At 40.3% G+C, this 25,326-nt stretch overlaps 1 protein-coding gene across 4 annotated transcripts in view; it reads left to right on the forward strand.

Annotated features, from left to right (window-relative positions):
• PCSK5 (proprotein convertase subtilisin/kexin type 5) overlaps nt 1–25,326 on the forward strand; it is a gene marked incomplete at its 3' end in the record, with an annotated part of 420,910 nt that overhangs the window by 63,241 nt on the left and 332,343 nt on the right. For all 4 annotated transcript variants that reach the window (XM_081103066.1, XM_081103067.1, XM_081103068.1 and 1 more), the window contains exon 3: nt 14,195–14,308. In XM_081103066.1, coding sequence (XP_080959192.1) covers nt 14,195–14,308 — 114 coding nt within the window. The remainder of the gene's footprint in view (nt 1–14,194; nt 14,309–25,326) is intronic.

The following is a 25,326-nucleotide window of genomic DNA, read 5'->3' on the forward strand; positions in this document are numbered from 1 at the left end:
TGCTGATGCTTCCAAAGGGTTACAGGATAGAACATTTTAGAGCAAAAAGGGACCAAGGGCAGTCGTCTGTCACTAAGATATTTGCCCATGTTAAAATAACTCCACCCACTGGGCTGTGAGCACCTGGAGGTCAGGGACCACTGTTTTTAAAACTAAGGCTGCCATCTGTTGACTAAATTGTCTTCCCTACTCCCCAAGTCAGAGGCAAGTTGATGGATTTGCTGATAAAATTCCAATGCCTGGCATCCAATAGGAGCTCAAAGGTGTGTTGAATCTAACTGATCTGAAAGCTTAGCAAGCACCACCTATATCGAGTAGGTGTTGAGGTCAGTCTCAGGAACAGAGGCCAGTTGATGCACGGTCTTGAATGCCAGTTTGTTACAAAGTCCTGCTATATGCTTCATGCGCTAACAGGCAAGTTAATTCATTTAGCAAATACTTACCAGCACATCTCTTGTCAGCCAGGTAATCTGCCAAAAGTTAGGGACCCCAATATAGAAAACAGAGTCTCTTCCTTCTAGGAATGTACTAGTATGCTTTCCTGGAGAAGCCTGACAATAGATAGTTAAAATGCTTTTAGTAAATAATGGTTGTGGTAGAATTAAGCACAGGATGCGCAGGAAGCACCACAGAAGGAAAGAAACCCTCAGTGAGAAGGTGCTAGGATAAAAGAATTTACCTACTGAGGTCCCTGGCATGACCACGGAAGATGAAAGAAATGAGGACCAGACTTTATAAAATCCAGCAGGGAAATTATTAGGGATTTCAGTAAGTGAGATATGAGGAAATGAGGGTCTGAGTTAAGGTTATTGCTGTGGAAGTGCTGAAATGTGGTCAGATCTGATCCATCTCACAGAGAAAGACCAATTCCCTTGTCAATGGGAGGAACCATCTGATATGGTTTGCGGAATTGTCTTGTAACCTTCTTTATTATGAGCTTATTTAATTATAGTATTACTCGAGGCCCGGTGCATGACATTTGTGCACTGGGGGATGGGGGTGGGGATGTTCCCTCAGCCCGGGCTGTGCCCTCTCGCAGTCTGGGGCTCTTGAAGTTCAGGACCCCTTGATCTTTACCACCCGTGGGCAGCGGAGGTGGGAGAGGCTCCCACCACCACTACTGTGCTCACCAGCTGTGAGCCCAGCTTCTGGCTGACCGGCGCACTGACCACCAGGGGGCAGCTCTTGTGTTGAGCATTGGCCCCCTGGTGTCAGTACGTGTCATAACGACCGGTCATTCTGCCGTTCAGTCAATTTGCATATTAGCCTTTTATTATATAGGATAGACATTGCCTACTGCCTTTTCTCAACGTGACTTTGGTAAACTCTAAGACATCTGTAGTTCTTAGAATTCTTCTGTGGAGGGTCTGGAAATCCACCCGCATGGGGAAGCATCATGGCAGACTTCAGTGGAACGCTGGCATTAACATAGCTTTCCTGGCTTTTCAATCCTCAACCCAAGGCTCCTGCTGATTACTCCGTAAGAAAGAAAAAAAAAATAGTTGGAAAGTTTATTGGCACAAAACAAATAATGAAAAAAAAAATCTTAAAAACAGGTATAATTTTAAAAAAAATAATCTAGATGTCAGTTCTCAGAGGTTAATACTAATTGTCTTAATACTAAACAAAAAGTAGGTCTAAAAATGACAGACTCAGTAGAACTTAACCACATAGTTATCTCAAAACCTTTGAGTTTATCTTTTCTGGGTTGAAGCAGGACACTTTATTCAAGAGATAGCCTACTTTGGAGGGCAGGGAGGAGGGGCCAGGAACATGGACTGGCATTACATCTTACAACCTCTGGGATGTAATCACTGATCTGGCCAACCCCCATATGCTATCGCAGGGGGAATTGAAAGCTGGATAGCAGAGATCTCCTGATTTCTAGTCTAGTGTTCAAAACTTCTGCCTTCAGTGTCACACTCTGGTCTATTGGGCCTAACCTCAAGCCTGAAGCTCTTGGGCTAATGAAAGACGTAAGCTTTTTGGGGCATAGATTGGCATGCCAACACATCACCGTGGTTGCAAGGTGGGTTTCCTTGTGTCGGGACCTGCTAAGTAGTTGACATGAATCAGCTCATTTACTCTTCAGATTCAATTATCTTCCCCATTTGACGTTCAGAGGTTGGCCAGCTTTTCAGTGGATGAGCAAGAATTCCCAAACACACGTTCTGGGGACTCCAGAAACCAACTTTTAATCAGTAACCATCATGTCTTCCTTTATCTCATCTTGTCAATTCATTCTAACTCAGAGCAGCTGGGTAACTAAGGATCTTGGCTACGATGAGTCAGGTTTTTTTGTTTTGTTTTGTTTTGTTTTTAATTTGGGAAATTTTCAGGCCTTGAACTTTATGTGCTCTTAAATGATAAGTTAGAAGGTTGCCTTGAGGGAAAAAGGATTTCTGTCATCACTGCCAAGTCTGTACTAAAAATCCTTTTCCCTGATTCAGATTTTATTTTTCACTCATCAGACAATTCTCCTGCCATTCGTAGACCCAGTCTCTTAACCCATTTAAAGGTGCTTTCAGCTGAGTAATTGAGAAACTCCATAAAATTCCTGGAAAAAACCTCCAGTGTTAATGCCATTTTCTAGCCTACTTTTTCCCTCCTTCTCTCACTTTTCTCCCAATAAAGCATCTGGTATAGTGAAATGATCAGCTCTGACTAATCTCCAGGCACAGAAATGTTTGATGTGGAGAAAAAAGATGTGCTCCCCCAACCCACTTCATCAACCGAGAAGATATTTTAGAGGCCAGCTCCTGTGCTCCATAGAAAGAAACATGGGCATGGATATCCTTGACCAGGATTCTCGTTCCACGTCCCTTACCGTCTGTGACTTAATCAAGTCACTTAACCTCACTGTGCCTCCGACTCTCCCCACTGATGATAAAAACTGGCCTTTCCATGGGACAGTTTGGTGGCATTAAAGAAACAATAGGTAGATTTTATTTTGCGCAAACCATGAAAAAAAATAGTTGTATTTTTAAATGGTTACAACCAGTGCTTTTTGGAAATCGAAGTGCCAGAAAATCCCACCATCACCTATGGATTTATTCCGTGGCTCAGCAACAATGACTTCATTGGTCGATCCTAAGCCTAACCCCAGAGGCTCCTATCTGACAATGACATAAGACTATTTCCCCCTCTCTCCAGAGACAGAACTCCCGAGCTGCTACAGCTTGCTTTTCTTCTCTCTCTTACCTGTTTGGGTCTTAAAAATCACAGCTGGACTACTGATTATTCCTTTACTGGAAGAGTAGTTAATTCAGTCCTTCATTCTGTAAATTCTTACTGGGTGCCTGCTCTGGGCAAGGCACCGCGTGGCTGCTGTGGGGACCAGAGAAAGTGGAGATGTGGCCCACGCCCTCCTACACGGCCTCTTCATGAAAGTGGGGCGTCATCTTCCAACTCTCTCTAGCCTGTCGTTTACTTTCACCCTCCCTCACCCAGATTTTGAGCAGCTAAGTGATATCCTGAAGGAAATCTGTAAGGCGTGTACTCGGCAGGTGTTGCCATACTGACGGCCCTTTCTGGAGTAGCCAGGACTCAGGAGGGTGGCCGGGGACAGTGGTCCAGGCCGGCTCTCCCTCCATGCTGAGCCCTGGTGTGCAGAGTGGAGCTCCGTGGAGGGGGTCGGGTGCACGGAGAGAACTGCTGACAGCCCGCCGGTGCGGCAGATGCATCCCATTTCCATGAGCGCTGACACAAGGGACTCCAGGGCAAGCCGCCGGAAACACACAGCATGAACGAAGGGAGCTTGATGGGGCAGAGAGGCAGGCTCAGGGTCTTCCACTGAGAATGTGTCAGATTCCATGACAGTGATGAACACGTGTTTTCTCCCTCCTTCCTCGAGCCTTGGCCCCACACTCCTGTGATTGACTGTGGAGGGTATGAATGAGGAGCTCAGGGGGAGGAGGCCAGCAGGGTGAGTTGGCTGGCACTCATGTGGGTGAGGGTGACATGAAGACCGCCCGGGAGCCGGGAGCCTTGCGCTGCCCTCCCGGAGGGCCAGCCAGGTCCCAGCCGGGCTCTCTTTTCCTTCATCCCCTGGTCCAGGCTCCTTGGCGCTTTGACGTGCAGGTTTTGTCAAGGACCACCTTGCAGGAAGCCTGAGGTGGTTTCTGAGGTGAAAGAACAGCCCTGAAATTGAGGAAACATTTGGTTTGCTTCAGGCAACTGGATTTAGGTGAGAAAATGCCACCCCCTTTGCCGGTGGCCCAGGGAGTTTGGACAGGATTTTTTTCCTGAGGCTGAAAGCTATGTTTCTCCCCCAACCCTGACCAAAGTAGCTATTTGCTAAAGATTTCTAAGAGCTGCCACATTTCCAGTGTTTTTGTTGCAAAACACCCCTCCCCTCCACGCCAAGTGTAAGGTTAGAGTTCAGGAAAAACGGAAATATAATGGAAAAGCAAGACAGAGACCCTCTCCAAAGGCCAACCTTTCTCAGTTCCCTCCACTACTTCTTCCCACCAGTGACTTCACACAACTAACTTATGGCTTTTGTGATCGTTTTAGGTTTAAAAATGGAGCTTAGCTACAAAAGTATGTAGAACGCACGTATTGCATTTGCCCCCAAAGTTGCACATTTATCTTCTAGCAACAGAGGAAGAACAGACATGGATTTTTTAACCCAGTCCCATTTGATTCATAGAGCTGAAGCTCGCCAGCATAACAATTGGTAGTGTCTTGATTTCCCAGATTTGGAATCTTGACAATGAAGAGATTTAAAGGGGCTGGAAAGATTAAAAAATGGACGCTGCGAGAGGATTGAGAATGCCTCTCACTGAAAAGAGAATGAAATGGGTGAAATGGGAATTTCAGGTATCCAATTCTAAATTTATGTCTTCACCTACCCCTCAGATTTTCCATTCTGATCAAAATCATAGCAGTAGGGTCCATGGAAGTTTTGAAACAAAAGTGATTGCCATGTATGTTTAAGTGGCTAGAAGAATAAGACAGTATGTGCAGCGCAGCTGAGAGAGTCACCAGGGAAGAGTGTTTCTCCCCAAATGCACCTGACTTTCATATTCATTGCTTGTGAGCCATGGAACTAATCAGTGTGTTAGATTAAGAAGCAAGATGCTGACATACTTTTAATATTTAGTAGATCACCCATGTCCACTGCTTGGAGAAATAATGAGAATGTTTGCCCTTTCCTTTGCCAGCATTTGCCTCTTTTTATATTAATGTCAGTTGAATAGAACAATTTCTCCACTCTGCATAAAATAATGCCTGTCTTTGTAGTCGCTTGCTATACAACTTGAGGGCATCCAATTTTTTGCAACTACAAATCTGGGACTCTCTCAAATGATGTCTACACAGAGTTGCAAGATTGGTCCAAGAGAACCAAAATCTGTTAAGTGATTAATACTTTGTTTTAAGGGAAAATGGCCATTCTTTCAGATATCTAAAACTTCAACTATGCTAAGGGCAGAGGGAGATCTAATTTATATTTATTTGGAAAATATTGAATGGATTTTATTAATTTCATTGCCTTGGCTTTCAAATTGCTTAGGGAGTGATTATTCAAAAGACAAATACATCTAGAATGAAGTCATGCCATTGTGTTTTTCATGCAGTGAAAATCTTGACCCTAGAGTGAAGCTGGAGGGAATTATGTGCTATCCTAATTTAATCCCTGCATTAAGATTGCATTTAACCAAAAGTGTGAGTTTAACCCCAGGTGGCATTCAGGCAGTAGAATTAGTTTTAGATACTTTAGAATTCCATTTTCTTTTTATACTTTTAATCAATCAAAATTGTTTTCAAATTTCCTCTCAATTCTTAAATTGTTCTAAAGTTTAAAATAGAGGAACCTATAATCCAAGTTAGAAAATGCAAGATTCTTTGATGTAATCTTACCATTGAGCAAGTATCTAATGAGTTTATATCACCGGCTTTTCCTTTCAATGCCCTGGTCTATGTGTTGAGTGCATTTGTGCTTACGCATGTGCAAATGAGTACACACACACACACACACACACACACAGACATACTTTTTTAAAACAAAAGTTTAATTATGTTTTACCCACTGGAAGTCACTTTTGCATGACTAGGAATAGAGAGCTATATTTTTTTTTTCCAGAGAACAAATTAAACTTGTCTCAAAAGACAAATCTATCACATTTGAGACAAATATAAAATGTGTCTTGTCTTCAAGGGTTTTAAAAAAGTTTGGGGAGTGACAATGGGAAAATGAACCTTAAATCTTTTGAGATTATCTTTCTTAGAAAGATAAAGGAAAAGCACAAAAAAAATTATCGAAAGACAGGAAAAAAAACCAAAATGATTGTTTATGGGTGTTATTACTAGTGGCCAGGATGGACAAAGTCTTTAATTTAAACGTTTAAAAATAAGTTTGTCTTAAAATATGCCCAAACATTTTTTTTCTTATGAGTTTAGTAATTTTCCCCACTTAGATTTGAGTTGGTGTCCAGTCATTTATTGGCTCTTTATATTTTTAAAACTTTTTTTAAATATTTATTTTAGAGAGAGGAAGGGAGAGGGTGAGAGAGATACAAACATCAGTAATGAGAGAGAATCATCAATTGGCTGCCTCCTCCATGCCCCCTACTGAGGATATAGCTGGAGACCCAGGCATGTGCCCTGACTGGGATCCAACGGTGATCTCCTGATTCATGGGTTGATGCTCAGCCACTGAGCCTTACTGGCTGGGTTCCTTGCTCTTTATATTCCTCACTCCATATCTGCTTTAAAAATCATACTTCTTCTGCTGTATGCTTTGATTATGGGCTAGTTTGGAGATGCTCTTTGTCAGCCTGGAGACTGTAGTACTGAGCTCTGTGGAATTCTTTGACTTTATTTAATCATAGGCCCTTGCAGTTTATGAGATGAACACTGGCATCTGCAGCAATATTCCAGGTTCTTGTCCTGTGTCAACAACTACTTCATCCTTCTATGTTTATCCATTTTAATAGTAGATTCCGTCTTTTGTTCGTTCAGAGGTTTAGACTGGTAAGGTAGAGGAAATGGCCCAATCTCAAAGGATAAAAATCTGTGCAGCAATAGGTTTAAAGTGTGTGCGTGTGTGTGTGTGTGGGGGGGGGGGGGGGGTCAAACTGAGAAGGGTCCCGTGATACATTAAAAATATGGAATTATACGTAGAATGAACACATCCTTCAGTTATACATCTGTTGCTAGTAATATAATCATCCGTGTGCTACCATCTTTCTGTTGTTGAAATACAAAATATTGCATTATGCTCAGTAGGATTGAGCATCTACCTCTTTTTGCATTCTCTCCTATTTAAAATTGTCTCTTTTTTTTAACAGCTAGAAAACTTAGACATGCCTACTAAATGTACTAATGTAATGTAAAAATCTTGTCCATTCATCTATACCTATTTATTGTGGGTCTACTACCAAGCTTTGTCCTTGGTACTAGGAATACGAAAGCCTGGTTTCTTTCCTTCAGGAAGTAGGAGGAAGTATGCAATTAGAGTACAAGGTAATCAGTCCTGCAGGAATCTGAACTTGTTTAGTACATTATATTTTGTGCTTCACAACAATAAAGCCATTTTGCAGATGAGACTATAGAATGCCAAGACTTATGTGATTTGCCCAAAGTGGCCAGGCTAGTGATTGGTGGTATTCTACCAAGAACACATGCTTTCCCATTTCATTATTCTGCACTGCCTATCTATGGCACAGTCTAGCCAGGCTCAACCCCTCTGCACATATAAAGAGCACACTCTAAATATTTTTACATATAACTCTAGAAAGAACTACAGTTGCCCCCTTTTAAAAACATGTATTGAATTTATTGGGGTGATATTGGTTCACAGAATTATATAGGTTTCAGCTGTACAATTCTGTAATCCATCATCTGTATGTTGTATTGTGTGTTCACCACCCAAAGTCAAGTCTCCTTCCATCAGCATTTATTGCCCCTTTACCCTCTTCTTACATAAAGGGCCTTGCGGGTAGGGAATACATTTTACTGCATTTAATTTGATGTAACCATTTATTTTTCCCTTTTATGTGTCATCTTATTAGAAGTGGGGGGAAAACAGGCAACAAATTAGGAAATTAAAGTTTTAGAAGCATGCAGAGAATAGTGGCATAGTTTAAGGGGAGAAATATGACTTTAATTCTCTGAAAGTAAGTAATACGGTTAGAACAATAATGCCATGGTTCTTTCACTAAACAAAATAGCTGAAGATTAAATTGATGACACATTTTTAAAATTTTGGTTCTCTTGGAGAAAGCCAACTAATTATAAAATTTTATGGCAGTTTAAGCTTTTCACTTTGGCGTGTATTGTCTTCTAATTTACTGTTCTGAACGTACATGTGGTATTTATTTCTAAGCTTTTCTTTTCAGTGACCTTTCAAAAATTATATGATTTCTTATATTCCTGATGAGGTGACTGTCTGATATAAGCCTCTGATGTGTACGGTCATTAAATAGGATTCAGAGTGTCCATCTCAAGCAAATTGAGTAAAAATTCTTCATCATATAAAAAATAGCGCCCATTTTGTTCCCAAGTAGCTATCTAAAATAAGCAGAATTCAAACAGTTGTGGTTTTATTTCTTTAAAAAGGGTGACTCAAATAACAATGCCAGTATTTATTAACTCACTAATTACCAGTTTCTAGATGGAGCAAGATGTTGAAAGAATACTCTCATCTCAATACATACTCTTGGTAGGTTCTCTGAATCTTTCACCAATTAACTTTGATTTTTTTTTACCAGAATTTTAGAAAACTTTGGGCTATATTGACTTCAGATTTTAGGGCTTAGGAGAAGATCTTAGGGCTTGGTACTTAATTGTATTCATGGTCCTTTTTTTCTTCTATAACAAAAAGTGCATGGCCGTTATACACTGAAATTGTACTTTTTCAAAATCAAGGACTACTCTACTTTGTTTTTAGAGAAGAAAATAGAGAAATCTCTTCATGTTCTTTTCCCCCATTTTGTCAAAGCTAATAAAAAATATGAAACGGGGAATCTCATATGTTTTATTTTCTGGCAATAGCCTCATTCAAATCACAAAAGGAGTAATATAATTTACTACCTTCCTTTCCAAATATTAATCTTGCTTCTTCACAGAATGACTGAAGATCATTTATCAACTGGAGCGCCTACCCCACCTCTATTGCATTGCACACGAACTTTTTATTCCTGATCAAATCAGAGAAGAGACTATGTGGATAAATGTTCAAAGCTGGATCAAAGAGACGAGAGAGCATGTTTAGTCTGTCTTCTCTCATTTCACAGCTAAAAGAGGACCACAAAGCTTATAGGCTCACACAGTTGCCTGGTAGCAAATCCAAGGTTTTCAACCAAGTTCCCCGAAGTCCACCCACTTTTTGTTATTTATCCATTTTTTCTCAATAATTATGTTAGAATATGATATAGAACCATCTGTGACATTTTTATACAGTGTCTTTCTCATTATTGCTTTTTTTAAAAAATACGCAATCTAGGCATTTAGTCACATTTGACATCATTGGATTATATGATAGTAGTCAACTGATTTAGGTCGGCACCCTTCTCGTATACTATGTTCTTATATATATTTTGGGTCAGTTTTTTTGTCTTCCTATCCCATTCCATTGGTGTATCTGTAGATATTCACTACCAGAATATATTTTAATCATTAGCTTTGATATATTTTAATATCTAAAAGGCTTATTCCTCCTCACTATGGGACACATTTTCCAAGTGACACCATATATTTTTTTAAATTTCAGCTTTGCTGAGGCATAATTGACATATAAAGTTGTAAGACTAAATTTAAAGTATACATCATGGTAATTTGATATATACACACATACACTCATGAAAAAATTCCCCCATCTACTTAATTAGCATATTCATCACCTCACATATTTATCTTGTGTGTGCATGTTAGAACACATTTTTTTTTGTTGGTTCGTTAATCCTCACCTGAGGATATTTTTTCCATTGATTTTTAGAGAGTGGAAGGAAGGGGGAGAGACAGAGAGAAACATCAATGTGAGAGAGGTGCATCTATTGGTTGCTTTCTGCACGCCCCCCAACAGGAGCCTGGAATTGAGCATACAGCCAAGGTACTTGCCCTTAACTGGAATCGAACCCTTGACCCTTCAGTCTGTGGGCCGACGCTCTAACACTGGGCGAAACCAGCTAGGGTGAGAACATATTTGTTTTACTCCTGGCCAACTTCCATTATATAATACAGTGTTATCAATTGTAGTCACCATGTTACACATTAGATCCTCAGAACTTACTCATCTTACTGCTGGAAGTTTGTACCCTTTTACCAGCCTCTCCCTGTGTCCCCTTCTCCCCCAGCCCCTGGCTACCACTTTTCCATTCTCTATTTGGAAAATTTGAGTTTGACTTTTTTTAAGTTTCCACATGTGATACCATGCAGTCTTTATCTTTCATACGATATCATGAGAAAGATATCATGTATATTCACATGATTGCATTTTCCCTATTGCTGACAAGTTGCCTTCCCCAGGTATATAGCATCAGAAAGCTGGCAAATCTCCAAATAATGAATTACGAGTTCAGCTGAGATTGTGGGGGTAGATCTCATAATTATCAACAAATGTGTTTTTCTTGACAAGTGAAATCTGATGAAAGAGAACATCTTTAGCAAAGATTCTGAAGAGGAGAATGCCCGATGTTCACTTGGACTGTGTAGGGAGGAGGGAGAGCTCTGTGGGTAGAGGGAGGGAATGTCCTTAAAACCATGTAGTGCACGTCTGCTGAAATTAAGAGAGGATAGACTGAAGATTTCAAGCTCCTGTGGTTTTTATACTATATAGAAAATAGCACTCATAGAAGTTAAACCAGTGAGGGAAAGCACACCGTTTTTTTATTCTCCTGGGCTGACCATAGTTTTATGAAAATGAATTTCTAAGTGTCTTTTCTTTGCATTGGGCTTCTTGGAAAGAAATGAAATCTGTACAATGCATTACTCCTGAGCTTTTTCTGAAAGGGCTCAAGGACAGACATATGGATACTAGTTTAGAAATATAAATATGGTCTTTCCAGACATAGAAATCTTCCGATCCAAGAGGTGCTGTTCCCGCTTTCCAAAAATTGTAGGGCTATATCTGCATACTCCTAAAGCACCAAGGCAAAATACATGGTATCTGATTCTAAAATAATCCCCACTGTACTTTTCTTGAGCATCGCAGCCCTGTGATCAGACAGAGTCAAATCTAGATGCCAAGTCACTATACCACCTTCTAGCCACCAAGCCCTGTAAATAAGCATTTTTGTTTGTTAAAATTACAGAAGGGATGCTGTTTGGTAAGATATTTTGTTCTATTTTCGTACGTATAGTTCATCTAGGAAAATGACTTTCTCTTGGTTTTCTCACATACTTATACCATTTGTCTGTGTGTAGGTGGCGGGGTCGGGTGAGGGTGGTAGAGGGTGAAGTGTATAGTAGAAGCTTCATTGTGGAAAAAAATTATCCACCCCCACCTCAGTATTGACTTGTCCTTATCTCTAGTCATATCTTTATTGAGTCCGCACTGGGGGAGATTTGAGCCTTTCTGGTTTATGAACGCATATATGTTGGCAGTTCGGAAATTATGGAGGTTCTGTTAGAAAAGGCCGCTGCCAATATAGATTAGTTTCAAAAGAGTTCTGTCTGCACAGATCCGCAGCCTTCTTTTACCAAGTGTGCAAATATGAAATGCTTCATTCTTTTTGGGATAAGACTTACAATAACCTAAGGATTGCAAATGTAATTTGCTCAACATTGTCATAAATGCTCTAATTCATACAGTAAGGAGGCCTGCACCAGATGTCAGTCATGGTGATAATTTCCTTTTTGTGAAGTGGGGAGTGGTGGGGTACTTGCTAAATAGTCCTTGGTAAAATGTTAAGTCCTTCAAAGGCAAAGACTATTCTTACGCATCTTCGTATTCCCAGCTCAGTGTCTGGTATGGAATTGGCATTTAATGCTTTTTTTTTTTTTTTTTTAATGAATACATGAGTGAATGAAACTCATACCAGAGAAAGATTGAAATCAAGAGATTAAAATGTTTCCTGGAAATAGAAAAGTATATACATGCCCATGCTTGCTGTTCCACTTTGATTGAGAAGGAAATTGATTTGTTTCCTATGTTTTTAGAAACACAAACTTAAAAATTATTCTCTTCATTGAAAATAAATTTATACACATTTTAATGGCACATTAATTTTGATGTAATTTCTAAAAAGCAGTCTCTTCAATTAAAGAAAGAAACAGGATGCCTATTGGCTTCACTGACAGCTATTGCCCAACAGTTTGAAGAAATAACATGTAATACCTCTTATCCAGTATGCATATGTGCCTGTGTATGTGGGGGAAAGGGGTATAGAATGATTAGGTGCTAGAGAGTCACTTGGCCTAGATTAATTAAAACATGATCAGAAAAACTTTTATTTTTCAGATATTAGTTTTTACTTATTCACTTTTTCCCTGAACTAATTTTGCTTAAATTACCCATCAGAATAGGCAAATATGTGATGTTTAGCTGTGATCCTAATCATAAAGAGATTGGATATTTATTTAGGAGGTCATGTGATTCTGTTCACTTTATTAGTGATGTTAGGAATTCACTATTTAAATTCATCTTGCATACCAATATTCCTGTTGAATATATTTCCCAATATGAAAATCATAGAAATTTATTAGTTTGGCTTTTGGCCTTTGCTATGTTATTTACAGCTATGCATGTTGAGTTTATTGTCAGTATTTTAGTATCCCTTCTCCTTCAATAAACTTTAATCAAGTAGGCAAGAGAGGTTTTGAAATCATTACTGATTGCGTGGGTATGGAATCACAGCAGTGGACTACAAAGCGCCCCCGGCCCCCAATTTGTAATTTCTTTGTGAAGAGTAGGAATAAATGGAACAGAATGTTTTAGAGTATTGTGATTAAATTAGCGATGGCCAGAAGAAATGAAAAGAAAATTTAGGAACAAACGGTAGGATGCCACCAGGGCTGATACTGCATTTGGGGTGCTCCATTCAAAATGGAACATGCTTATTTTTATGTTGATATAATGATTACCTATTTTAAAAAATACCTTTCTTCATACCTCTACCATTTAGATTATAATCCTGTATTAAACTCAAAGTTCCAAGTGCTTTGTTTAAGCAAAGGTTGCAGCTAAATATTAAGACTTTCTGAAATCTGGTGGGTTTGAATTGAATTTCAGAGCCGGAAAGGAGCCTATGGCTCCGAAAATTGAGTGACTTCTCCAGTGTTTTGCCAGAGACAGGTCTAGGGCTTTAGTTTTCCGATTCTCCAAAATAGTGCTTTTCCACCACACTACGTTGTAGAAAGACATTTTTTGAAAATTTGTGGTCCTAGAGCAGTGATGGCGAACCTGTGACATGCGTGTCAGAGGTGACACGCGAACTCATTTTTTTGGTTGATTTTTCTTTGTTAAATGGCATTTAAATATATAAAATAAATATAAAAAATATAAGTCTTTGTTTTACTATGGTTGCAAATATCAAAAAATTTCTATATGTGACACGGCACCAGAGTTAAGTTAGGGTTTTTCAAAATGCTAACACGCCGAGCTCAAAAGGTTTGCCATCACTGTCCTAGAGCATTTGATCTCAGGATGAGTTTTACATTTGATGGCTAATTCCAGAACTTTTAAACAATTTGATGATAGCATAAGGGAGGGATCAGAAACTGTGGCCTGTGGGCCTGATCCGGCCTGCCACCTGGGTTGGTATATAAAGTTTTATTGAGAACACAGTCACTCCCAAACATTCATATATTGCTTATGGCGCTACAATATCAGAATGAATAGTTGCAATAGAGATCACATGACCTGCAAAGCCTAAAATATTTATTATCTGGACCTTTATAGAAAAAGTTTGCTGACCTTTAGATAAGGTAAGGATGAAAAAACTGGCACTATCAATTCGCAATAAATTGTGAATGGAGCTGCTTTCTGAAAAGACGAAAAGGTTAGCATATTATTGAGAGATATGAATGATCTGTCACAAAAGGCAAAAAAAAAAGCCTAACCTGCATATAATAAAGTAGAACTAGATGCTTAGAGCATCTCTGAGTCCCTGAACTCAGAGATCTTAGTTGCCAGAATGAAGCCTATAACTTAAACAGAATTGACTCAAGAGGGTACATGCTTCCGACCTTCATTTATGTTGTGCTAACCCGATGGAACCGGCCACTCACCAGATGTTCTTCTTCTTGGCAGGTGGAGTGGATCCAACAGCAAGTGGTGAAAAAACGGACCAAGAGGGATTATGACTTCAGTCATGCCCAGTCTACTTACTTCAATGATCCCAAGTGGCCAAGCATGTGGTATATGGTAAGCTCGCCTGGCCTGCGCCTGTGTCCTCCAGTTTCGTGTTGTGCAGGGAGCCTCCACTGGGACTGGGAGGACAGAGAAACACTGTGCAGGGTCTTTGTCCTGTTTCAAGAAGTCACCATTTGAGATTGATGGCCTGTGATGGTTTCTGGATCTTTTTTGAGCTTGGCCTTTTGGTTGTAAGAAGAAAGGGAAGTGAGTTCTGATTCACAGAATTTCTGTTTGAGAGCTTACTTTGCTAGCTTTCCAAGATTGGGCTAGAGAATAGACAAATATACTAAGGTACGGACATCCTTAAGACCTGTCAATATCGTGTTTACTTCTGATATGCATTGATTCTACCTTTAAACCAGTCTCTTTAGAGGATACTTGGAAATCATTGAAATGACTGCTGATAAATAACAGATTCCTGACTTACGTTGTCTAATATGTGCCTTCTCATTGTAGGTAATAGTTTTTAAAACTAGACCAGGAAAAAAACTAGTTGAAAAGTAGTTGACTTATAGCTAGTTCTGTGAGTAAGGGAAACTTAACATATTGAGGAGAGTGATCTACCCATTCACTTGACATTGCCTCCTTTGAAAATATTCTTCCCTAAGAGATTAAGTTCAGGATCCCTGAGAAATTGATTAGAATGTTACTTATTCTTAATTATGAAATTCATATGTCACCAAATTGCCTCATAATCTGCAAAAGACCTTTAAATTTCCTCCCCTTTAAAGATCGTTATTGCTAATTTGGGGTAGTGTATGTTCCCCTAATCAACTTTATTTTTTGTAATCTCTGTCCCCATTTCTCCATAAATCTGTAGCACTTTGCAAACTGCCTCCTGCTTTTCTGCCTCCTTGCCTTTCATCTCTTCCACCTGGAGTGCTCTTCATCCTTCCTCACCTCAGGTCAGGATTCTCCCATCCTTCAGAGCCCCCACCGCAGGCTGACTGCTCTAACTCTTCTGAGTCCTCATGTGTCATTTTTTTTTTCTTCCTCTGCTCTCCTGGGCCCTCTGTTCCTGCTTAGTGGCATCCTTCACGTAGCCCTTGGTTTCCTAGTTATTAATACTTTAATCTCCTCTGTTACAGTGGAGAAGTCACTTATACACCCTCTACCTCCCCTACTCCCCCTGCGCCCCCCCGGCCCCCCCCCCCAAAAAAAACCCAAAACTGAACCTAGCACCTTGCAGTGCTAGGAATTTGTGTTTATTTGGATACGGGTGAATGTGGTTGGTATTTCCCTTCCTTTAGTCTTACCCAGAAGTAAAAGGTTGTGGGCATATTTTAGACCCTAAACAGAATTTTACACAGAAAACTTTTTTATATGTAAAGAGAGAAAAAAGAATAGGAACCATGAAGCTAAGTTCAAAGGGAGGCGGGACTCTAAACAGCATTTAAGTAGAAATCACCAGAGGGGACAGTGAGACACTTGACAGCCTATTAGCTCCAAGACTAAGGAAGAATGAACCACAGGGGAAAGCCTTACAGTGAGTATTGGCAGGAGCTAAGGAGCTTGGTCTGCACTGACAAAATGATAAGAATGTAATGGGATTAAGAGAGAGGAGGAAGCACAGTGCCTCTCCTCCCCTGTTTATTGGGCCAGGGGGAGGGACACCCTACTTGCCTTTCTTTTCCTCCGGGAAGGAAGAGCCAAATTGCTGTCTGCACATGTCCCTGGATGGGGGAGTGAGGGCAGCTTTCCGGAGGCAGGGCAGGCTGGGCTCTCGTAGGATCCATGGCCAAGGCGTCTCCAGAGGTGTCAGTGCCTGCAGAGCGAAATCGCTTCACACCCGGGAAATACTGCTGTATCTGTAGAAGTTCTCTTTCAATAGGAGGATAGGTCAGGGAAGAGCTTTTGTTGGGCATTTAAAATGTTGGACATTTTTCAACACATTTGGAAAATAATGCAAATAGGTAACATTCATTGAGCACTTACTGTGAGCCCGTCAGTGTGCTAAACACTTTATGAGAGTCTTTTTTTTTAATGCAGTGCAAGCAAGCACAAGTGTGTGTTCATATTGGCCCTGTTATAAGAGTGGGGAACCAGGGGCTCACAGCATTTAGGTAATTTGCTTAAAATCACCTGGCCTGGAAATGGTAGAGCAGAACTGCCGAAGCAGGCAGGTTGGTGGGAGTCCACAGGACTAACGTGACATCCTAGCCACACCCTTCTACTGTGTACAAGGCTGTTGTAAGGAAGACAGGACTCCAACCTTCCAGGAGCTTTTACCCATAGAGAAATGGCTGAAATACCAGGCAGGATGGTGTCTGCCATGGAGGGTGAACTGAGCATATTGGGGACACGCAAACTGTTTATGAGGCTTCTATTACATGGCTACTTTTCTCTTAACCCTTTGAGTGCCAACCAATATCCTAGGAACTATGCTAAAATTGCCAAGGCATTTTGAGTTAAGGTTTTTACATTTTTTTCCCCACATAAAGAGTGAACTACTAGCATCTAATAGACACTGCAGGAGGAGCGCAATAGCGCTCCCGGCACTCGAGGGGTTAATAAAAGGGCTGGGAAGTAGGTTACATACCTCATGTTTATCTGTCAGCAGTCTGATGGAAAAGGAGCCAGAACTTCAAATCTGTATGCCTGGAGTCCATTCCCCATCGCTTCACTGCCTGTGCCCATGACTGAGTCACTTCAACCCTTGTCAACTATGAGAGTATTGAGCGCTTAGGTGTGAGTTCGCTATTGCTGCATAACAAATCACAGAACTTAGATTTCAGGACAGTTATCGCACGGGCTCTGTGGGCCAGCCTTTCAGACAGGGCCCCGGGGTGATGGCTTCTGTGTTCGCTGATGTTTGGGGCTTCAGCTGGAAGCTTCAAAGCTTGATTGGAGCGGGGGGTCACTTCCAAGGTGGCCTGGTCTCCACGTGGCCGTCACCAAAGGGCTGCTTGAGTGTCCACTTGACGTCGCCCTGGCTCCCCGAGAGCAAGTGATTGAAGAGGCTGTGTTGAAAGTGATGATGCCTTGAGTGATCTAATCTCAGAGGTCACAGACAGTTCCTTCTGGAATTTATATTGGTCACATGTACTAACTCTGATTCAGTGATTGAGGGGGACTGCACCAAGGGTGTGTATACTAGGAGGCAGGGGTCTTAGGAAGCTGGTTGCCACAATTACATAAAATACTACATGAGAAGACATTAGCACAGCGCCTGGCACTAGAAAACCCTCCATAAATCATCATTGCTTTTATTATTATTCTCTGACTTCCTCATTACAATACATGCTATTTCCTTTTTATCTGTTCTTTAAATTGCTATGAGGCAAAGCAGTGTGGGGTCGTATATCCAGTGGGCATTCTTCAGAGCTCCCTGGAGACCTAAGGGGGCAAGGTGCTGAGCTACTCCTCCTACCTTTCTCTGAGCCCGGGGCCCTGCTGCAGAGGTTTTGAGGGCCACTCCAGGAGTCTTCAAGGGTCCTCCCTTGAGCTCCTTAGCCTGGTCCTGGCCTGTCATTCTGTATTTATCACAGGAGAATGGAGATTAATGAATGGCATGAAGTGGGCCTGAGTGTCTCTTTCAATTACTATAAAAGCTTTGCCCCTCGCTCCTCCCCTTGGAGACTGGCGTGTGAAACCATTATGTCTAGCCTTCAGGCCTGGGTAATAGATTTAGGGAAATGTGCTTTTACGAGAGTTGGTTATGGAGGTGACGGCTATGCTGGACTACTCCGCCCTCAAAGTTGGTGTTCAGGCTCCAGGTGTTGGGAGGGCCCAATAACAGAACTCACTTCTCGTTGCATCGTCAAACTCATGGTCCAGCATGGTAGCCAACACTGAAGAGTCAGGGAAGCATGATTTATGCTTCTTAAGGAGATCAGTAAAGCAGGAGAGGAGTATATGAGGCCAATGAAAGTTTGCTGGGCAAACAAACCCCTTAAAAGTTTTTTGAGATCATGTGTATAAAACTAGCCCCCACTCCTTTGACTTTGGGCTGTAATTTTTGCTTGCAGGTTTGCTTCTCCTGTTAAAATATCCTGAGTGGCTTTTATAACATATCCTTGAGATTCTTGAGATTCTTTGAGATTCTTTGATTTGCTAAAGAGTAGGGCTCAGGCAGTGGGGTTTCTTCAGAACCCGCTGGGTAATTCTGATACAGCCACGAATCCTGTGTAATTGGGTGCCCCAGTCTGTCATGTGGTCAATGCTCAATATATGCTCATCGAATAAGTAGATGAGTAAAGTGGAATAAAAGCAAGTCTTTGATCATCTTCATAGTTGAGAAAATGACACTCACATTTAATGAGTGCTTAGTATGGGTCAAGCATTTTGCCAAACTTTTACATGTATTATCATAATGAGTTAGGAACAGTCGTCTTCATTTTACAGTTGAGGAAATTAAAGCATACACACAGTTAACTAACTTGGTCAAAGTCACAGCATTTAGCAGGGGCAGATCCTAGTATGTGAACCTAATCACTCTGACCTCAAAGGCTAGACTTCCATCTGCTTCTCAAAACTAGCAGGCATGACAATCATTTGGAAGGAGTACTGCCCACCCCTTTTTCGTCCTCTCAGCAGAGACCTGGGAATTTGCATTTTTAAGAAGTTTCCAATTGATGGCTGATGCTAGCACCTAGGGTCCCATTTGAGACTTCACTGCACTACCATACATTAAACATGAGGTCCCTGTGAACACAGCTGGCTTCCCTCTTCCCATTATCAGCTGAGGGAAGAAGGGCTTTTAAATTTATGGGACATTTTAAAGCACACTTGGTCAATTTATCTTGTTTTTATTTATCTTATACCTTTTACTTACAAAATTTTCTATCTGGGAAGCTGGCTGCTTTAATATGAGAAGATGTTATCACTTCGCGCAGATTGAAAATAACCTTTGGCTTCTGTATTCTTTCAAGATGCTCCACAGACCAAGCATATCTGATAGGAAAAGTTGTGAAGATTCGGCCAAGTCTTTGGGAACTCGGTGTAATAGAGATGGTTTCAGTGGACCATTTTGACCCTCCTAGAGAAAATTCAGTTTGACTCCAGAGCCAGCAAGGTTAAGTACAACGCCTCCTAGAGGGTCCAGGCATGCCGAACAAGCAAATTTAGGAGGTTAAATATTTTGAAAATTATTCTAAAATATTTCCAACATATATGAAGTTGGAAGAATACCACAAATGCCTGTCCATCCACCCCCATGCAAGGGAACAGACCATTATCTCTCTATACCGTTGAAGCTGCCTGTGAGCCTTCTCCTAATAGTATCCCCTCATCCCCTACAGAGTTAGCACAGATGCTGGATTTGAAATGCATTGTGGGAGTTCCCTTCTTGGCAGGATGCTTCTCTTGGAGGGAGAGGATAGTCAATGTAGAATAGATGAACATTTTTTGAAATCATCATAACATACATTTGTAGGTGGAATTCAACACTTGGGCTATTTATTGATAAGGTGCCAAGAAGACGACCTGGAAAAGCAACGTGGATGTGGGGGGGAAAAACAAATTTAATAGTAAAGCTCTTTTGTTCCTTTGGTCATGTTAATATTCATTGCTTAAAGAAACTGATGTAGCATTGTATGGTATTTCTTGTCTAACTATTAAGAACTAATGATTTTTGAGAAGTTCATAGTAAATAACTTATTTTTTGTTTCCTGCTTTCTGAAAGGCAAGCTCAATTCAAGAGAGAAAAGCAAAAAGGACTCCGGAAATCTTGCTGTTTGACTTTCAGACTCTAGTAGTTAGTGTGATTGATATTCTTAAGTCATCATCTTAGTTAGCACAGTAGATTTTTGTGTGTGATGAATATTGGGTGGCCTATTTAATATGCATTATCTAAAGCCAGGGTGTAACAAATGGGCTCACTTATTGATGCACTTCCTCAGATTTCATGAAAACTCTCTGGGTGGTTTTTCTGAGGAAAAGAATAAAAAAACACACACACAAAAAAAAAACCCCAAAACATTTGTCCATCAGCAGAGTGAAAATTAGCTGCGTGCGACTATGCATGTGGGGCATATATGCCAAAAACTATGAACTAGCTAGTATAGTAATTGCAAAAAATGATTTCAAGCCACATGGTTTTTTCTCGGCCAACTGGATGGCGTTCAGTACTTGAAGAGTTTGAGGTATTGCTGTTTCTCCAGTTGGCACACATTTACCCAATGATTTATGCTGTCATTTGACTAATAAAATCTGGTGGAGTTTGTGGCGTTATTGTCCTGGCAGCTTGGAAATCATCCTTTTAAAACACCCCATTTAGCTGTTTTAATTGAAAATGCAACATGGTGTGAATCTGCAACCATGTGGCACATCTTAGGTGCAAGCAGGAGGCCTTCTGAGAGAGGACTGACTCCAGCCAGGTGGCAAATGATTTACTGTTAAGGACTACTGGGGGTTGAGATGTGGTTCTGACGTGCTAGTATTTGCTTTGAACTAGCCCTGCGTCTTATAGAAAGTTATTTTAGCTCTCAACCTTAGCTCATCTGAAAAAATGAGGATTCTGGATTAGCTGTCTTCTTAAATTTATTCCTGCTCGAATTGCTTCTAGTTCCACATGGCAAATGAATTCCACTGGATAGTGAATCTAGAAGAGCACATGCCACCGATGGGCCCCTATCGTGACTTCCGGCTTAACCCCCTCGCCTCACCCATGAGCTCCCGACTGCATTATACCACACTCTCATTTCCTTACTACTTTAAACTCACTCTGTTGCCTGTGTTGGGGGTCCTTAAGACTACTCCAAGATTTGCCGATTCATTAGGAGGACTCAACATGATTCGGCACATAGTCCTAGGCATGGCTATGATTTATTTCAATGAAAAGGATATAACACAAATCAGCAAAAAGAAAAGCCACAGGCACGAAGTCCAGAGGAAATCAGGCTTCAGTTTCCAAGAGACCTCTCTCAGTGGAGTCACACAGAAAGCACTTAGTTCTGCCAGTAATGACTTGTGACAACATGTGTGAAATGTTATCTCAGGGAAGCTCATCAGGGGGGACTCAGTGCTCAGGGTCTAAGCACAGTGAGACATTCTTATGAGGGGATGGTGAGAAACCCTCCCCATATTCAAGTTTCCAGATGCCAGCCAAGGGGGCCAAACACATGCTTGGCTGAGTTGGAATAATAGCTCCTTCTTTATTAAAACGTTGTGTTCACTGAATGAATAAATTAGCACCAAGAAAAATATTCATAGTGATCATTCTAAGAAAAAGCAAACTTGAATCCTAGGTATGGTGTCCATATTTGTTTTGCAGCCTAGAAAATCCCAACTAACTCAAAGCTCCTATGAGGTAGATATTTATTCATGCATGAATACATGCATGCATTCTTATTTAGCAGAGATTTCTTTTTTTTCCAGTGTTTATAATGTTCCTCACACCAAAGATAAAATAGTAAATGGCACCTTCTTTAATGACAAGTAAGTGGAGCATGTAATGGGCAGAAGTTTGGTTAATGTAAGTCAGTTTGCCCAATCAGTTGAAGGCACTGAGGGTGCCATAGCAGAACCCTAATTGGAACTTGCTGATTTACTCAAGATGATTATAATGATTTCATTGTCCCACGTGATGGTCGTGATGGAAGTCAGTATATTAGGAATAAGTTAACCTGTAATTAACTAGTCAGAGTGCTTCTAGAAGAGGCCAGTAATTAATGATCCACTTGGAAAAATGACTTCAGATAATATTCATTCTTGCCCGGTGCAAATTATTACAACCTTCATGAATTTCCTTGAGCATGGCATAACTTATTCCGTACTGGTAATTTATCTCCTCAGCTTCGCTTTCAAAGAGTAAAAATATGTGGGTAGTCTGGCCCTTTGGGCCTGACTCTAACATGATGAAGAGTCTGTTAACAGAAACAAAGTTGTTTTTATCAAGACTTCAGTCATGATTTTTCTCTAATTAGTAACTCATTTTCTTGTTGGAGAGCAGATGGCATTGACCCTTGAGCTCACTTATTCTGTGCTTGTCGTCTTAACATGTTGATTCAAGTTCTTTTTATCAAACAGTTTCTCTGAATTCCTCATTTCACCCAGTATTGGGGTGAGTTCTAGTGATCAAGGCACATGTTGGGCTTATTTTAATTGATTTCTCTACCAATAAGTAGGGCTTTTAGTAAGTACTCAATAAAGGTTGATATGAAGTGGGGAGAGAGTCGGTCATTTAGGCTTCATCATTTTCCAAATTCACAGAACTGAATTTGACTATGCCTAAAAGATGATGGTGCCTTTAAATGTCCTGCACTGAGAATTCAAATTCTAAAATTATCTGAGACAGAGGCCTCTGGAATGCTGTTTTTCCTTAATTTTAGTTGACAGTGAACTTGGCCAGGAAATTAATGGAGTAAAAGAAATGATTCTTAGCAATCCAGTGATGAGAAGAATCCAAAAGACAAAAACGCCTAAATTGCCTGGGGAGGAGAGAGTAGTAACCATCTTCAGATAGAATGTACATGCACTTCAATGTGACTTTTCCAGTTTCTCAAATGTAAAAAAAAAAAAAAATTAAAATTAAAAAATAATCCTTGGTAGACTGCCTCAGGCTAGTGGCTGGGATTCCAGGCCAGCGATGGATAATCCCATATGCAAATAGTGCAAGCTGACTGGGCTGCTGCACGCCAGATGACGCCAAATGATAATGAGACATGCAGAATAAAACTGTACATTCCAGAAATAGGGTTTGATTACTTTATTGCATGGGCCAGAATCAAAATTGGGTTCATAATGCAGAGATGCTATCTTGATGGTAGATGAGGTGGACTTAGCAAACCTGCATTCACTGATTATTCTTTCCTTGATTAAAAGAACCTGATAAGAAGCCTAATTTTGTCCTTGATGCTAAGAAAACACACAACAGTCAGTTTGGGTGGTGAACATTAAAGTGTTTGGTACAAGATTCACAGAATAATCTTAAAAACTACTTGGCAGAAATGTAGCTTTTTTTGTCCGCCTTTTCTCTTTTAGTTTCCTGGTCAGTTGAATTTTGACTCTTGTAAAAAGCCTACTGGGATGGGACTCAGACATTGTAAATTGGCATGTCTGAAGCACGGAAAAGAAAATTATGCCCAGGTAGCATAGGGCTGTGTCCTCCTAATGATCTCTTTGCATGGTTTCCTGAAACTTTGTTAAATTAGTGTCTTCAAAACTGGATGTTTGGGTTTGTTACCTAGTGATAAGCCACCCTTACCTTTCAGTGAAGCTAAAAGAGACTCAGCGGGACTCGCAGCAGTAATAAGTTCAGTGTAGCAGGTCTGCATAATACTTTAGGTCATGCCGGTTCTGCTGAAATGTTTAATAGGCCCCTTCTCATTCTTCTTTCCTGCCTGTGCTCTGTATCCCAGGCCCTCTGCTTCACATCCAAGCACGCTACACAAGCACACGGAAGCAAATGCTGTATGTGTTTTTGTAATTAATGCTTTGAATCAGGTGGTTTTTCAGAAGATGCTGAAAAGGAGCTCAAAGATCACTAAATTGGAACAGGCCTGAAAAATAAGTTAATTCAAGTCCTCAGCTTATGCTCAATATCTGCCTTGTATTTTTACTGTAACCAGAAATGTACTCTACTTAGGTGGCCCTTTCTTTCCATAATGAACAATTCCATTCAAAAACACTTTATCAGAAACTTGGGTCCCTGTCCCTCCACACACTCCCCCTGGTCTGAATTCCAAGTTAAGGATCTGATTCCCATTTCACCAGCTTTCACTGCAAACATTCCAGAAACATTTTGGAAATTTAAAGCAAAAGTAGGGAGAATATATAATGAACACTCATGTGCCCATCACCAACTTCAGTAATTATTGATTCAAAGCCAGTGTTCTTTCATTGACTGCCCCCTCTACTCTGATTACGTGAAAGCAGTTCACACCCCTTATTTCATTTAATCTTTGAATATTATAGTAGTTGTCTCTATAAGGACCATTTTTTCACAATAAAACCATAGTATCATTTATAATGATAATTTCCTTATATTACCAAATATCCAGTCAATTTTCAAATATTCCCTATTGTCTTATAATTTTTTCTTTGTAACTCGTTTGAATCAAGATTCAAAATTCATACCTTGTGATTAATTGCTAATCTTACTTTTCTTTCATTGTAAACATCACCTCCATTTTTTTTCTTATAAAAATTTTTGATGGAAAAATTTAGGTTATATAGAGCTTCATGTGGTCCAGATTTTGCTGACTGAATTCTTGTGGGGTCATTTAGCATGTTTTATTTCCAATATAATCAATGAATTGGTAGGTAGTCAGAGCTAAAGGTTTGATGAGACTCAAGTTCAAGTTTATTTTTGAGAGCCTGAGGGTGAAACTACTCCTTACTAGTTGGTATGTATACTTCCATCAGGAGATACAATGTCTGCTTGTCTCATTTTGTGATACCAGCAGCCACCATTGTGCAGATCGTTTAATGATTCGTTAGGGTTTGCAAAATGGTGATCTCTATGTGACTCCTTCCTTTATTGGCTGGGATACTTTAATTAAGAGGGACTCTAATCAATTATTTGGTACAATGAAGTACAGTTCCTGTAGGAAAGGTGAGATCAATGGTCAGCGTTTTCATTTACTAGCGGTTCCTTTCGTAGCATTCCCCAAAAGCCACTAATGAGATTTTTGAAATTTTTATTACAAATTCAATTTAGATACAGCTGATATGTTTGCTTTCTTTAAAGTTATAAACCTGTTTCTGCTTTCATTGCCCCATCTTTGGTCAGTGAGAGCCATTCATATTAGGTCCTGGGTCCTTTTGATATGACTCCAGTATTGCTTTCCTTTGGCATGACAAACCGGCCTACACTTAGGTTGTGCATTCTCTTTTTCAGGCATGGAATCAACAATTTCTCCATTAATCCCTTGTGCCTTTTTAAAAATTATTGATATTTAAAAATTGCAATGTGAGTGTTGAGATTCTCATCACTGTTGGGCAAGTCTTAGGCATTTTTAGTAAACAGAGTTAGAAGTAATGCAATATATACACACACACCCCGACATATAATAGGCCATGAGTTTATACAGATATTTGCAATTTCAGATCAATTCTACAGCTTATTTACCCTCATCAGTTACACC

The sequence above is a fragment of the Myotis nattereri genome (genome assembly GCF_964212035.1).
Source record: "Myotis nattereri genome assembly, chromosome: 12".
NCBI classification, from domain to species: domain Eukaryota; kingdom Metazoa; phylum Chordata; class Mammalia; order Chiroptera; family Vespertilionidae; genus Myotis; species Myotis nattereri.